The following is a 12,328-nucleotide window of genomic DNA, read 5'->3' on the forward strand; positions in this document are numbered from 1 at the left end:
CCTGCACAGGGCTTGCAGCGCGGAGTTTCCCATTGCATCAAATGCCTGCCATTAGCAATCGGGTCAGTGCCATCCTCCACTTATTTTTCAGGATGTGCTGGGCTATTGCCATTGTCCACTGCATGTGCATTTTTCTCATTGGGAATGGGGCAGGAGGTGATGGGGACTGGAGCCAGGACTGGCTGCCACGGACAGAGGAGGGGAGACCCTTTGTAGGGCTGCTCTTTCCTCAAGTGCCATAAAAAAAGGTAAAGGACCCCTGACAGTTAAGTCCAGTCACAGACGACTCTGGGGTTGCAGCACTCATCTATATTTACCGGCTGAGGGAGACGGCGTTTGTCCGCAGACAGTTTTTCCAGGTCATGTGGCCAGCATGACTAAGCCGCTTCTGGCAAAACCAGAGCAGTGCATTGAAACACCATTTACCTTCCTGCCAGAGTGCTACCTATTTATCTACTTGAACTTTTTGCCGTGCTTTAGAACTGTGTGGTTGGCAGGAGCAGGGACTGAGCAACAGGAGCTCACCTCGTCGCGGGATTCGAACCGCCAACCTTCTGATCGGCAAGCCCAAGAGGCTCAGTGGTTTAGACCACAGTGCTAAGTGCCATAGTGGGAGTCAAATTATCACTGCTACACACAGACACCCTATCCCTCAAAAATGAAGGGACTTAGCATACAGGGGAGAGGAAGGGATTTCCCCAAAGTTCTCTTAAGGGGTTGGCTTGTTCTTTAAGACAAGATGACTGGCACATGTGTATGCAGGCTACCTGAAAGGCCGTCTTCTCCCATACCAACTTGCCTGGGCTCTGAGATCTTTAAGGGAGACATTTCTCTCAGTCCTGCCACCCTCACAGGAGTGCTTGGTGGAGACACAGGAGAGGGCCTTCTCAGTGGCTGCTCCAAGGCTTTGGATCTCGCTCCCTAGCATAGAGCCAAATCCTAGGGACAGAGTTCCTTTTGGCGCCCCTTGTAGCTGGTGAGCTCCTTACCTGGCTATCACAAACAGCACGCAGCTCACTCCCAGGTAAGCAAGGAGGATGTACATCCAAATGTCAGGAGACAGAGGGTTCAGGAAAGAGAAGACACTGGGGTTGGTCCCATTGGCCTTCCGGTAGAGAATGCTGATCCCCAGAGTCATGAAGGGCTTGGAGAAATCAATCGCTTTCTCCCGGACATGGGTGATGGTGAGCGGAGCGACAGCCAGGTCAGCTTTCTGTGGAGCAGGAGAGAGAGAGGGAGCAGTTGTTAGAAATGGAGGAGGAAAAGTGTGGTGGGCAAGGCTCTTGGGTCTCTCGAGTCACAATCTTGTTTCCCCAAGGGCTGCTATGAAGATTGATGTCTTGGGAACTTCTGGCCCACAGGTCAAATCAGGCCATACAGTTGGGCCTGCAATGCCATTTCCTCCCGGCCACACCCATCTGATGCCATGTGATGTCCAATATGAGTCAGGTAAACCTGCAGCTGCAAAGGAGCCATTGGCAGCTTCAGAGGGCTGCCCTGGGGTTCCTTTGCAAACTCTGCATGCATTCTGGGTTGCTTAAAATTTAGCCCTGAATGGAAGCCGTGCTATTGGGATTGGATCCACTTGGGAGCTTCTGAATCAGAGCTCCCAAATGTCCTAGCACACCCTTCCCCAAGCCAGTGCCCTCTGGGTGTTCTGGACCACAATGGCAAGCTAGCTGGGGCTGATAGGAGTTATAGTCCAGAACATCAGGAGGGTAGCAGAGTTGCCCTAGGAACTCAAGGGTTGAAATCACATCCCTGTTCTTATCCCTTTTGGTTTTTTTGGGGGTCTATAAAGTGTCTCAAAGGAAAGTTAAGAGAAAATTATAGTTTGGTCTGATTGGCACAATGCTTTTGATAAGGAAGACAGACACAGCAGGACCATCCCTGTTCTTTCCATAGCAGACCCAAACTACTGGTTCTCCATTCATGCCAAGGACTGTGGCCACTCGACCCTTTTAGTGGCCATTAGCGTTCATTGATGCCAAGGTGGATGGATGAGAATAAGGTTATCTACTAGCCAAGATGGCGATATTCTATTTCCACTGTTGGAGGTAGTAATGTTTCTGAGTACCAGTTGCTGGAAACCACAGGAGAGGAGAGGGCTGTTGTGCTGGGATCCAGCATCTAGTTGGCCACTGTGATAACAGGATGATGAACTAGATTGGTTATTGGCCTGATCCAGCTGGCTCTTCTTGTGTTCTTAAGAATGCATTGCATTTGGGGAAATTGCTGCAAAAATGCATATATCAGGAGAAATGTGCACAAAGAAGCAGTTGTTTCATGCATACTTTATAAAAGTTTGCAAATGGGGTGAAAAGAACTTAAGATAGGAAAACAATGATAAACTGAGAGAAATAGGAACTGACCAGTTTACTCATTCCTAGGCTACTACAGGAACAGCAAAAGTATACCAAGGTGGAAAAGGAGGGAACAACACATGTATACTTTAGATATTAGATAAACTAATTGTCTGCACCACTGGGAGACAAGGTAAATAATGCATATTTTATTGATTTTACTGGAGAACACAAGAGACCATGGAGAAGAGGATACTTGGTTGTTAGTTCCAGCAGATTTCAGCAGATGACTGGCAAAAGATTCATAATGGCTGATTCCAACATTATGTTCCTTCCTGGTGGGAGAGCGGGACAGTCTTCTCACCACACAGGGAACTGGAAGGTCATCCAAGAAGTAACATGGACAATCTGATCACAGCATGTCTCAAAATGGTCAGCTGGACAACTGCTTTCCATTCCAGCTTTTTATTCTGCCCCACGTACATCACCATTGACAACAAAATTTGATCATGCCCATGTCTGTCTAGTTACCAGCCTTCACCAAAACAATGGCTTGTTTGAACTCCATTCTCTCCTGCCCTCATGGTTTGCAGCTGCAAGTGTCTGTTAAAGGATCCAATCCCCCAAATTCAGAATTGAATAAAAGGGATATACAGCAGTGCAAAAATTGGCATGCAAGTCAAGACTGCTAAAGCCACATCTCCAAAGTCATTTTTTCAAAAGGCTATCAAGAGATGCACAAACATAGCAAGATAAAAAAAAGGCTAGATCAGACCACATTTAAAGACATCTAGGTTGGAGGCACAAACCCAGCCTGAGAATTTCCACCAATCCTACTAAAACTCTTTTCGCTCTGAGAAATTCATTCCAAGTGTAACACAGCAATGTCTGACAATGCGTCTTGTCTTCCCTAAGAGAGTTTGTGAAGATCTCTACATATGTTTTGCCTTCAAATTTACCTTCCTTTCGGGTCAGCTTAATCAAAATATTTAGTGGACTTAGGCAAACATAAAGAGGCAAAGATAAACTGTGTGTTTCAGGAGTTCCTTCCCATCCTCTGGCCCTTGTTTTCTCCATGCCAAATTCCTGCAGCTCAGAACATACAGGGCATAGAATCAGGACATGTCTTGAAAGCTTGCCCCTTTCCATCTGAGGGCAGTGATTTTACCCGCATCTGCACTAAACAATCTCTCAGCATCAGGTGCAAAAACATTCCCAAGCCAGGTAGCTGTAAGGACATAAATTGCTGGAATTTACTGTCAATAAATGCTCTGTTTATGGTGAAAGCATTAAATCAACTGTCAAATCATCCCCCAGGGACAGAGATTAGGACTGAGCTGCAGTTATCGGTGGGGAGGCATTTCTGTTCAAGAAAAACCCTCCGTTTTTTCTGTGTTCTTCATGCCAAGTAGAAATCACAGAGAACAGCTTATATTGGTGCAAAATGTCCAATAAGGACAAAAAGACGTAGCCGCTTTTGATACAAGCCTCTTCTGCGGTAGGAGTGTCAGAACAAGGCTACCTTGGAGCTATAAGGAACAGAAGGCAGAAGGAATTATGTGTCATGAAGAGTTTCTTTTGAATAAGTTTTACTGATGCAGTTCACTGTCCTGGGGTGTTATGATGGACAGGAGCTGTGGTGGCTTTTAGAAACAGCAAAAGATGAATTCATGGATAGAAGATTAACCAAGCTATCATCCCTGATAGGTACATGAAGAACCACGCCCAGGATAGCAAATTTCTGAGTACAGTCGTACCTTGGACATCAAACGGAATCCATTCCAGAAGTCTGCTTGACTTCCAAAACGTTTGGAAACCAAAGTGCAGTTTCTGATTGGCTGCAGGAAGCTCCTTCAGCCAATTGGAAGCCACGGAAGCCCTGTCGGATGTTCAGGTTCCAAAGAATGTTCACAAACCGGAACACTCACTTCTGGGTTTGTGGCATTCGGGAGCCAAAACATCCGAGTACCAAGGCATTTGGGATCCAAGGTATGACTGTACTAGATACCAGGGGAGGGGGGGGCAAAGAAGAGAGGGCACTGGTTACCTTTATGCCTTTCCTATGAAAATCCCAGGAGGTATCTAGCTGGAATCAAAATGCTGGTCTAAGTGGATCTTTAAGACCAAAGACCACAACTTTATAACCTTCTGCTATTTGATATGATCATCTATGGAGATACCGTTCATTAACCACAAGCAAAAGTGAGTTTTGCACAACACCAAAGAATCCTATATACCCAAACCTATAACGAATATGAAGAAAGCCAATTCCCACATGACCACATAATTTAAGAATGTAAGAAGAGCCTGCTGCAGCCAGCTAATGGCTCATTAAGTTCAGCATCCGGTTCCTCCAGAGATTTCCAACAGCATCCCAAGGTGTCAATGCTCAGGCATGAAGGTCTGTGGAGAGGGTCCCCTTCAACTGCAAGTTGTTTGGGGATGCAACAGAGGAGGGGGTGGAGCTGTGTCCCTGATCTCCTCCTCCTCTCTGCATTTGCAGGATCTCGCTGTCTTCAAAGGTTAGCATCTACATTTTTCAAAATTGTGTGTGAAATGAATGGCCATGGTGTGGGGTGGTCCTCTGAGCCAGCAGGGGATTTCCCCAGCTGCAGGAGGAAAATGGTCATTTTGCAGGGTGAGGGGAACTGAACACATAAACCTTCCAAGGCATGAGATGTTCTTGCTTTCGTTGCTTCAGGCCAGCCTCAAAACAAAGGACTTTCTAAAAAGCTGTTTTTCCCCTTAAGGCTGCACTGCCTGTGGCCAGACCTGCCAGGATCACACAGCGGGGGGCAAAGTAGAGTCCCTGCAATCCCAAAATGCAAGTGCTGACAAATAAAGGGCAGCACCACTGGTTGTCCTCATCTTCACATCACAGGCCACCTGTGGTGGGAAACAGTGTGCCTTGGGCGAGTCACGAGTTACGTGACTCATTGACTTTCTGCACAGGGGGGAAAGTTGTGCGTCAAAGGATGTGCTGACCAAGTCAGGTCTCTTGACAGAGAACAAGCATCACAGCTTTCTGCAAGGTTCCACATATCTCAGGCATTTGGCCTGAAGTTACAGTGTACTCCCCTCAACACACACTGCAAAAGGATATCTATAGGATACATCTATAGTTTGTTCAGACACTCACCTAAACACACTGACATTCATACTGTGGATGGCAGCGTGCACACAACAGCAGTCCCCACACCAAGCCCCAACTATTGGAGGAAGGCTTTGCTTTATTATTACATTTATATGACAACATTTCCTCCAAGGAGCTCAGGCGGTGTATGTGGTTCTCCTCCTCTTCCTTTAATCCCTGCAACAGTCCTGCAAGGCAGGTTACACTGAGAGGCAGTGACTGGCCTGAGATTACCCAGTGAACTTCATGGCTGAATGGGGATTTGAACCTTGGTCTCCCAGGTCTCAATCCACCACCGTAATCACTACAGTTGCGCTGGCTTTTTAGAGTAGTCTGACTTGGAAGAAATGAAGGCTGCTTCCTGGCTGGGCTGATGCAGTGTTGTGTATGTACATGTTTCTCCCACTCTTAAACCCAACAAATCAATTGCTAAGGGAGACATTCCGTGGGGTCGGTGGATGTAAAAGAGAGAGCCCCCCCCACTTTGATGCCTCCAAACTGCATTCAGAGGGTAATTATGCCATTAATTATTTTGTTCTGTTTTACAGGTTCAGTCTGAGGAGGCCTCTGAATTGAAATTTGCATGGAAGACACTTCAGTGGGCTGGGAAATTAGAAGTCCCTCAGATTGCATTATTTTCTTCATGGTATTATTAGAGCATCAAGAAATTGATGCCGTTCTGGAGCCTCATGTGACTTCCTGCACACAGTGGCCCAGATTAATCACAAAATGGTTAAAATAAATGGTGAAAGGTGGATCTCCTATTAATAAAAGGATTATTAAAAAGACATCCCATAGGGAAGCAAGGCCCCTTTGCTCTCGTGTTATTGTACTACACCAACTGATTATCTGCGTAAAATGGTGCAAGCTGTCAGAACCATGGTTCCTGTAAAACAACAGTAGCCAGGCCAGCCGCAGCCATGGCAGCCAGGTTTTAGGATTTGTGGCTCCTGCCTCCCTTCTGCCCCGATACGGTGCACAGCTCTGAGCAAAGTCATTTACAGTTTCAATTAAAATGGAACCCACTTAGCATTGCAGGGGGGTAATTAATGTTTGTGGAGTGCTTTGAGGGACTCCGATAAAAAGATGCTCTCAACAGGCAGGTGGTAATTACTGTTTGAAAGTGCTCTTACGAGCGTGGTTGCTTTTTAAAAAATTGCTGTTTTAAAGCTTTTCTTCTTTTGCAAAGTGACTTTGTACCTGTTGCTTGTGCAAAAGCACGTTGGCGTGTGCTCGTCCACAAGTGCCAGTGTGGTGTAGTGGTTAAAGTGTCAGACTAGGACCTGAGAGATCAGGGTTCAGATCCCCCATTCAAGCTCACCGGGTGATCCTGGGTCAGTCGTTCACTCTCAGCCTAACCTACTTCACAGGGTTATTGTGAGGATAACATGGGGCAGGGCAGAACTAGTCCAACCCTCTGCTTGCACCCTGGCATGCTGTAATATTATTCTTATTCACACCTCCTCTTGTCCCACTGGTTTCCCCTGGGGAAAACTGCTCTTTAGTGCTCAGTTGGAGCAAACAGCAATTCAGGTTTTCCCCAGATGGACGTTTGCTCCGATTTAGCATTGAAGAGTGGTTTTCACTAGGAAAGGAGTGGGGGCAAGAAGGAAGCTGCTCAGACCTAAGCCTAGAAAGCTCAGGTCAAGCGGAAAATTGATTGGACCCATTCTTTCAAGGCAGGGGTGCCACCTTTCTCTCAGGATTGTGGGTGCCCACCACCGCAACATGGACATGCGACATTGCCTGGACGTAGTGCATGTGATCTCACTCACACTAGGTGCAGGTGTGGGCGAGTGATGTTGCAAGTCCACATTGCGGCAGCCAGCAGCAATGACTCCTCTTCCTCCTCCTCCTATCTGCAGCCAGTGAGGCACCCTTCTCCATGGGGAAGGGCTTGGAGGCAGAGAGACTACCTCCATGTCTGAGCCCCACCCCCCAGAAAAGGGTGCCTCACTCGTTGGCCGAGGAGGGCAGAGCTGAACTGCTTCTCTTTTGGAGGCAGTGCTGCTGCCACCTGCCTGCCTTCTTCATTGACTTTGTGGGTGCCCAGCCCCCACAATTATATTATTGTGGGTGCCCAAGCACCCAAGGGCCCCTGCAGTTGGCTCCTATGTTTCTAGGCATGGGGCAAGCAGAAGCGTGGACAAGCCCTCAGACCCAGGAGAACAGAAACAAAAGGCTTCTCTCTGCCTTGCCACTTGAGTGCCAGAGAACCAGGAATGGCTCAGAAATGGGCCAAGCTATTTTCCTGCTTTTTTATTTTATTAAAGATTCCAGTCCAACCAAACCTGAGTGAGGAGAAGCTTGCCCAATAATGCTATCCACGGAGGCTATCCAGCTTAGCATTTTCAGAGAAGGGTGTATTGCTGCTAGGCGGAGGAGAACTGCCTCTGTTGCCTGCAAAAGATTTCTGCATCTACTCAGCTGGAAGGAAGAATCTGTTTACGTTCTGCTTTTGAAAATAAAACTGCATTTCCAAATAAATGAAATTGTTCCTCACACACCTGGTCCTGCTTTTTTTTTTTTTAACAGCTTGTCCTCTGCTTTGCAGCAGGGTCAGGCTATAAAAGTGCAAGCATGGATCATCAAGCGGAGATATTGCCTCTGGGATTCTGGACCGCAGGCCACAGCTTAACTCCTTGAGAGACAGATTGCTTAGGGCTGGATGTGACTCCAGCCCATGCCTCTCAGAAACACTCTGCTTTTGAGTTTGCCTCTGATTCTCTGCCTCTTCCTTAGCAAGTCCTTCTAGTTGTTTGGGAGCTAAAAGGTATGTTTCACCAGACACCTTTTCTAGGGACTACAACAACTACCTCAGAGCATATACACAGAGCAATCTCTCCAAAGAAGCACAATATTTGGTTCTGTTTCTTGGTCACACCCAAGAGGAACATGTGGAAATGGATGATGGATGGACAGACAGATGGTACACAGCATAGTCTTAAGAAGATTGTAGATCTAATTAACTACTAATAAACAAATGTATGAAAATCCAGATTCTCTCTCTCCACCAATACTCCAGTTTCAGTCCAAGCTGTTAGTTTCTGTGTGTTGCCACTGTGCAGTACTCTTGGAGTCACAAGACTCTGTTTTGCATTCCACAGCTTCCAGGCTATTGGAAGTCTCACGGAAGACAGGAGACGGATGTGATGTTACTGGTTGCCTGTTCCTTTGTTTTTCAGTTGCTCTCTGCTCTCACAGAGAGAGGATGCATTTTCTTTTCTGTCTGCGTAGTTAGGAATAAAACTCTTTTTGCCATGTGGCTCATACTATCTCGTCCTTCCCTGTGCTGGATACTCTGCGTAATGGGGGAACGTGCTTGGAACCTCATCAAGGCTCAGGTTGTTAATCACGTCGGAGGAGCTCGGAGGAGCTCGGTCGAACACAAGTCCGACACAAGCCAGTTTCAAGTGGATAGTATCCATGTCTCTTTCTCCTTCCTTCAATTTTCCTTCAGTTTTTAATTTGATCATGGATGAGTTGGGGACAAACAAGCTGAGGCTTAATCCAGACAAGACAGAAATGGGGCAGAATCCCTCCCTTGGAAACTCAAGTGCACAGCTTAGGGGATGTTCCTGGACCCAGCCTTGGGCACAGATGCTCAACTATTGACTGTGGTCAGGACTGCATTTACCCAACTTAGGTTGGTGCACCAGCTGTGCCCATTCCATGAGTCACCAGAGATGGGCATGGTGACACATACCTTAGCCACATCTCAAATAGACTACTGCAATGTGTTCTCTGTGGGGCTGCCTTTGAGAAGTCTTCAGAAATTCCAGCTGCTCCAGAACGTTGTGGCCAGTCTGCTGAACAGAGCTGGGTACTGGGAGTATGTTACTTCTTTATGACAGCTCATTCGTGGGCTTCTGGTTAATTTTTTGAGCCCAATTCAAAGTTCTAATCATGACCCTAAATAAATGGCTTGGGATTTCTGAAGTCTGTCTTCTGTCCTCCACACCTGTCCAGTTATTAAGAACTTCTGGAGAGGCTGTCCTCCCTATCAGAGTTGTGTTTGGCTGAGGTGCAGACGAAGGCCTTCTCTGTGGCTGCACACAGGTTTTTTAACTCCTTATCCAGAGGGGGGGTATGCCCTCTGCTTAAGGGCCTTCTCCTGCCATATGGAAACTTTTCTTTTTTTGATGAGCATCTGACCTGTGAAGCGGTTAAGTTTTAACTGTCCTGTTTTTATTTGCTTTTCAAACCAATATCCTTACATGTTTTCTGGTTGCATTTATTGATGTTATTTTTTGCTGCTACCCAGGTTGAGCCTCGTGGGTTCCTTCTGGAAAGTCAGGATAGAAGTATTTTAAGCAAACAGACAGACAAATGAAGGTGGGAAAGTAGGATGATGCAGCATATAGAATCATAGAGCTGTAGAGTTGGAAGGGATCCTGAGGAACATCTATAGAGAACATCAAGGTACTTACATGATCAATCAGCTCCCTGATCATGCCGTTCCACTGCCCCTTCTCATCCTGGGCTCCGTACTTCCCATCTTCCACCACACGGATCTCATAGCTGAAGCCAAGGATTCGGGAGACTTCCCTTAGGAGATCAACGCAGTAGCCTTCAAAGCGGTCATTCCCAGAGAGCACGGTGTCTGACTTGATGAACATGACAAAGGGTTCCTCCTACACAGGAAGGAAGGAAAGAGACAGAGAGTAGCTAAACAACCACATGCAAGCTAAACCCACCAGCCACGGAAGCCACTTTGAGCAGCCACAGGACGGATCTGGGTGTCTCTCTTTGCTTTCTGGCACTGCAGCCAGTTTGGTCGTTATACCGCCTGCTACCATTATAGCATTATAACACAAATGAGAGCCAGTGTGCTGTAGTGGTTAGATGGTCTGACTAGGACCTGGGATTTCCTTGGAGAAAACAGGAGGATATAAATGCAGCAAATATCTGAATATCATATTCCATCCTTAGAACTTGTTTCATTTTCAATGTGCTTCAAAAACTTCAGTGGCCACAATTCAAGACAGAAGTAAACACCCTGAAAGAAGTCATTGAACTCTATTGATTTTAATGGTTGCTCATCTCTGCTTTGGATTGTGGCCCCTCATGCTCAGCTGTTTGGAATGTTCCCATTTTACAGATCAGGCCATCATGCAGTATTTTCCTAAGGATGTGGTAGAAGGCCAGATTGATTCATGGCTACCTGTCTTGCTGTTGGATCTTACCACTCTTTGGAACTCAGCCTGACTGCCCCACATAAAGATTGTCTTCCATGAAAGACCCATAAAAAGAGGCTTTCTCCATGTTTGGAACCTGCTAGGCAGGGTGAAGGAGCTACTTCAATAGTACTGATATTTTTTTCAGGCCAGCACCCTTTGGTTCTATAAACCAAAACTTTGGTTCCCCAGTTCCCCCTCCCCTCCCCTTTAAAAAGCACTCTTCAGAATAGCAGTTTGCATGACCCCCTAAGGACTGCAAGAACACAATAAAATTTGAAACAGTGACAATTAATTGCCGACTTAATCAAAATCCAATTAAAATTATTTATTTAATTGATTCAACAAAACCGATGAACTTGCTCCAGGGATTCTAGCATTTCAAAGTCTCATAGTCATTTGCACCTCTGGTATCCACCCCTCCTCCCCCCACGGCGCCACCATCTTGCCTCTTAATGCCCACCCTTGGTAACCCCGCTGCCCCCCAAGGAGGCGATACCACCCACTTTGGAAACCACTGGATTACCCAGTCTTTAAAATAGGACAAACAACTTGCAGCACCCAAAGCTGGTACAGCTGGTGGACAAGGAACAGCTGAAAGCAAGGCAGCAGGCAGGATGCCCATCCAGGAAGCTGGTCCTTGTGCCTTTTGCATTCGTACTCAAGTCTAGAGGCCAGCAGGAGAAGCCATAAAGCCCCATTAATCTCGGGAGGCACAAAACAGAGTGGAGGGGGGCGTGTTCCTCCATATTTAACAGCTGAAGAAGCAGCATCGTGTAGGAGCTCTGCTTGCCTCTGCGCCGCTCCTGGAGGTCTCAGACATTTCCTAGGGGGTAATTCTTGAACTCTGCAAGGCACTTATTCACGGGCTGTTTCACAATTTATTACTGGAAACGGTCAGACATTCAATTCGCAGGCTTTCAGGGCTCGCTAATCGATTTCTCAGCGAAGGTGCCCTCAATTTCAGGATCTTCACAGCTCTCCCGTGGCTCGAGGAGGAGAGAGCGGAACGGTCTGTTGGAGAAACATCATCGGCCAGCTGCCACCGACAAGGCGCTGCAGGATGAGCAGGAGGGTGTGAAAGGGGGAGGCAGGGAGGAATCCCAGCACCACGTCTTGGTGGCGGCAGCATCAGCAACAGTAAACGGGCCATCAAGTGGCAGAGCGGGAGGGAGCTGTGGGTGATTCCCTGCTTGAAAAGGGAACTGTTGCAGAACTCAGGCAAAGCAGAAATGCTTGTCTCCACCTGCGTCATCAGCACAGAATCATAGAACACTTGGAAGGGACTCCAAGGGACATCTAATCCAATCCCCTGCAACCCAGGAATCACAGCTAATGAATCTGAACTCTACAATTCTATGATTATATGACTTTATAAGGCAGTCTAAGGCCCCATCTGCACTATACACTGAAAGCAGCATCGCATCACTTTAAACCTGGGAAGTGTATTGTGGATTCATAGAATTCTAGAGATGGAAGGAACCCCAAGGGTCATGAAGTCCAACCCTCTGGAATGTGGGAATCACAGCGAAAGGATCACTGACAGATACCATGCATCTGTAGATTGTTACAGATGCTGAGAGTAGTTAAAGGTAAAGGGACCCCTGACCATTAGATCCAGTCGCAGACGATTCTGGGGTTGCAGCGCTCATCTCACTTTATTGGCCGAGGGAGCCGGCATACAGCTTCTGGGTCATGTGGCCAGCATGACTAAG

At 47.0% G+C, this 12,328-nt stretch overlaps 1 protein-coding gene across 1 annotated transcript in view; it reads right to left on the reverse strand.

Moving 5' to 3' along the window:
- GRIK3 (glutamate ionotropic receptor kainate type subunit 3) overlaps positions 1-12,328 on the reverse strand; it is a 190,187-nt gene that overhangs the window by 22,699 nt on the left and 155,160 nt on the right. The window contains exons 10-11 of the mRNA XM_082233235.1: positions 9,867-10,070; positions 990-1,213 (exon numbers count right to left, since the gene is read on the reverse strand). Coding sequence (XP_082089361.1) covers positions 990-1,213; positions 9,867-10,070 — 428 coding nt within the window. The remainder of the gene's footprint in view (positions 1-989; positions 1,214-9,866; positions 10,071-12,328) is intronic.

Source organism: Podarcis vaucheri (assembly GCF_965113315.1).
Source record: "Podarcis vaucheri genome assembly, chromosome: 7".
Lineage (NCBI taxonomy): Eukaryota > Metazoa > Chordata > Lepidosauria > Squamata > Lacertidae > Podarcis > Podarcis vaucheri.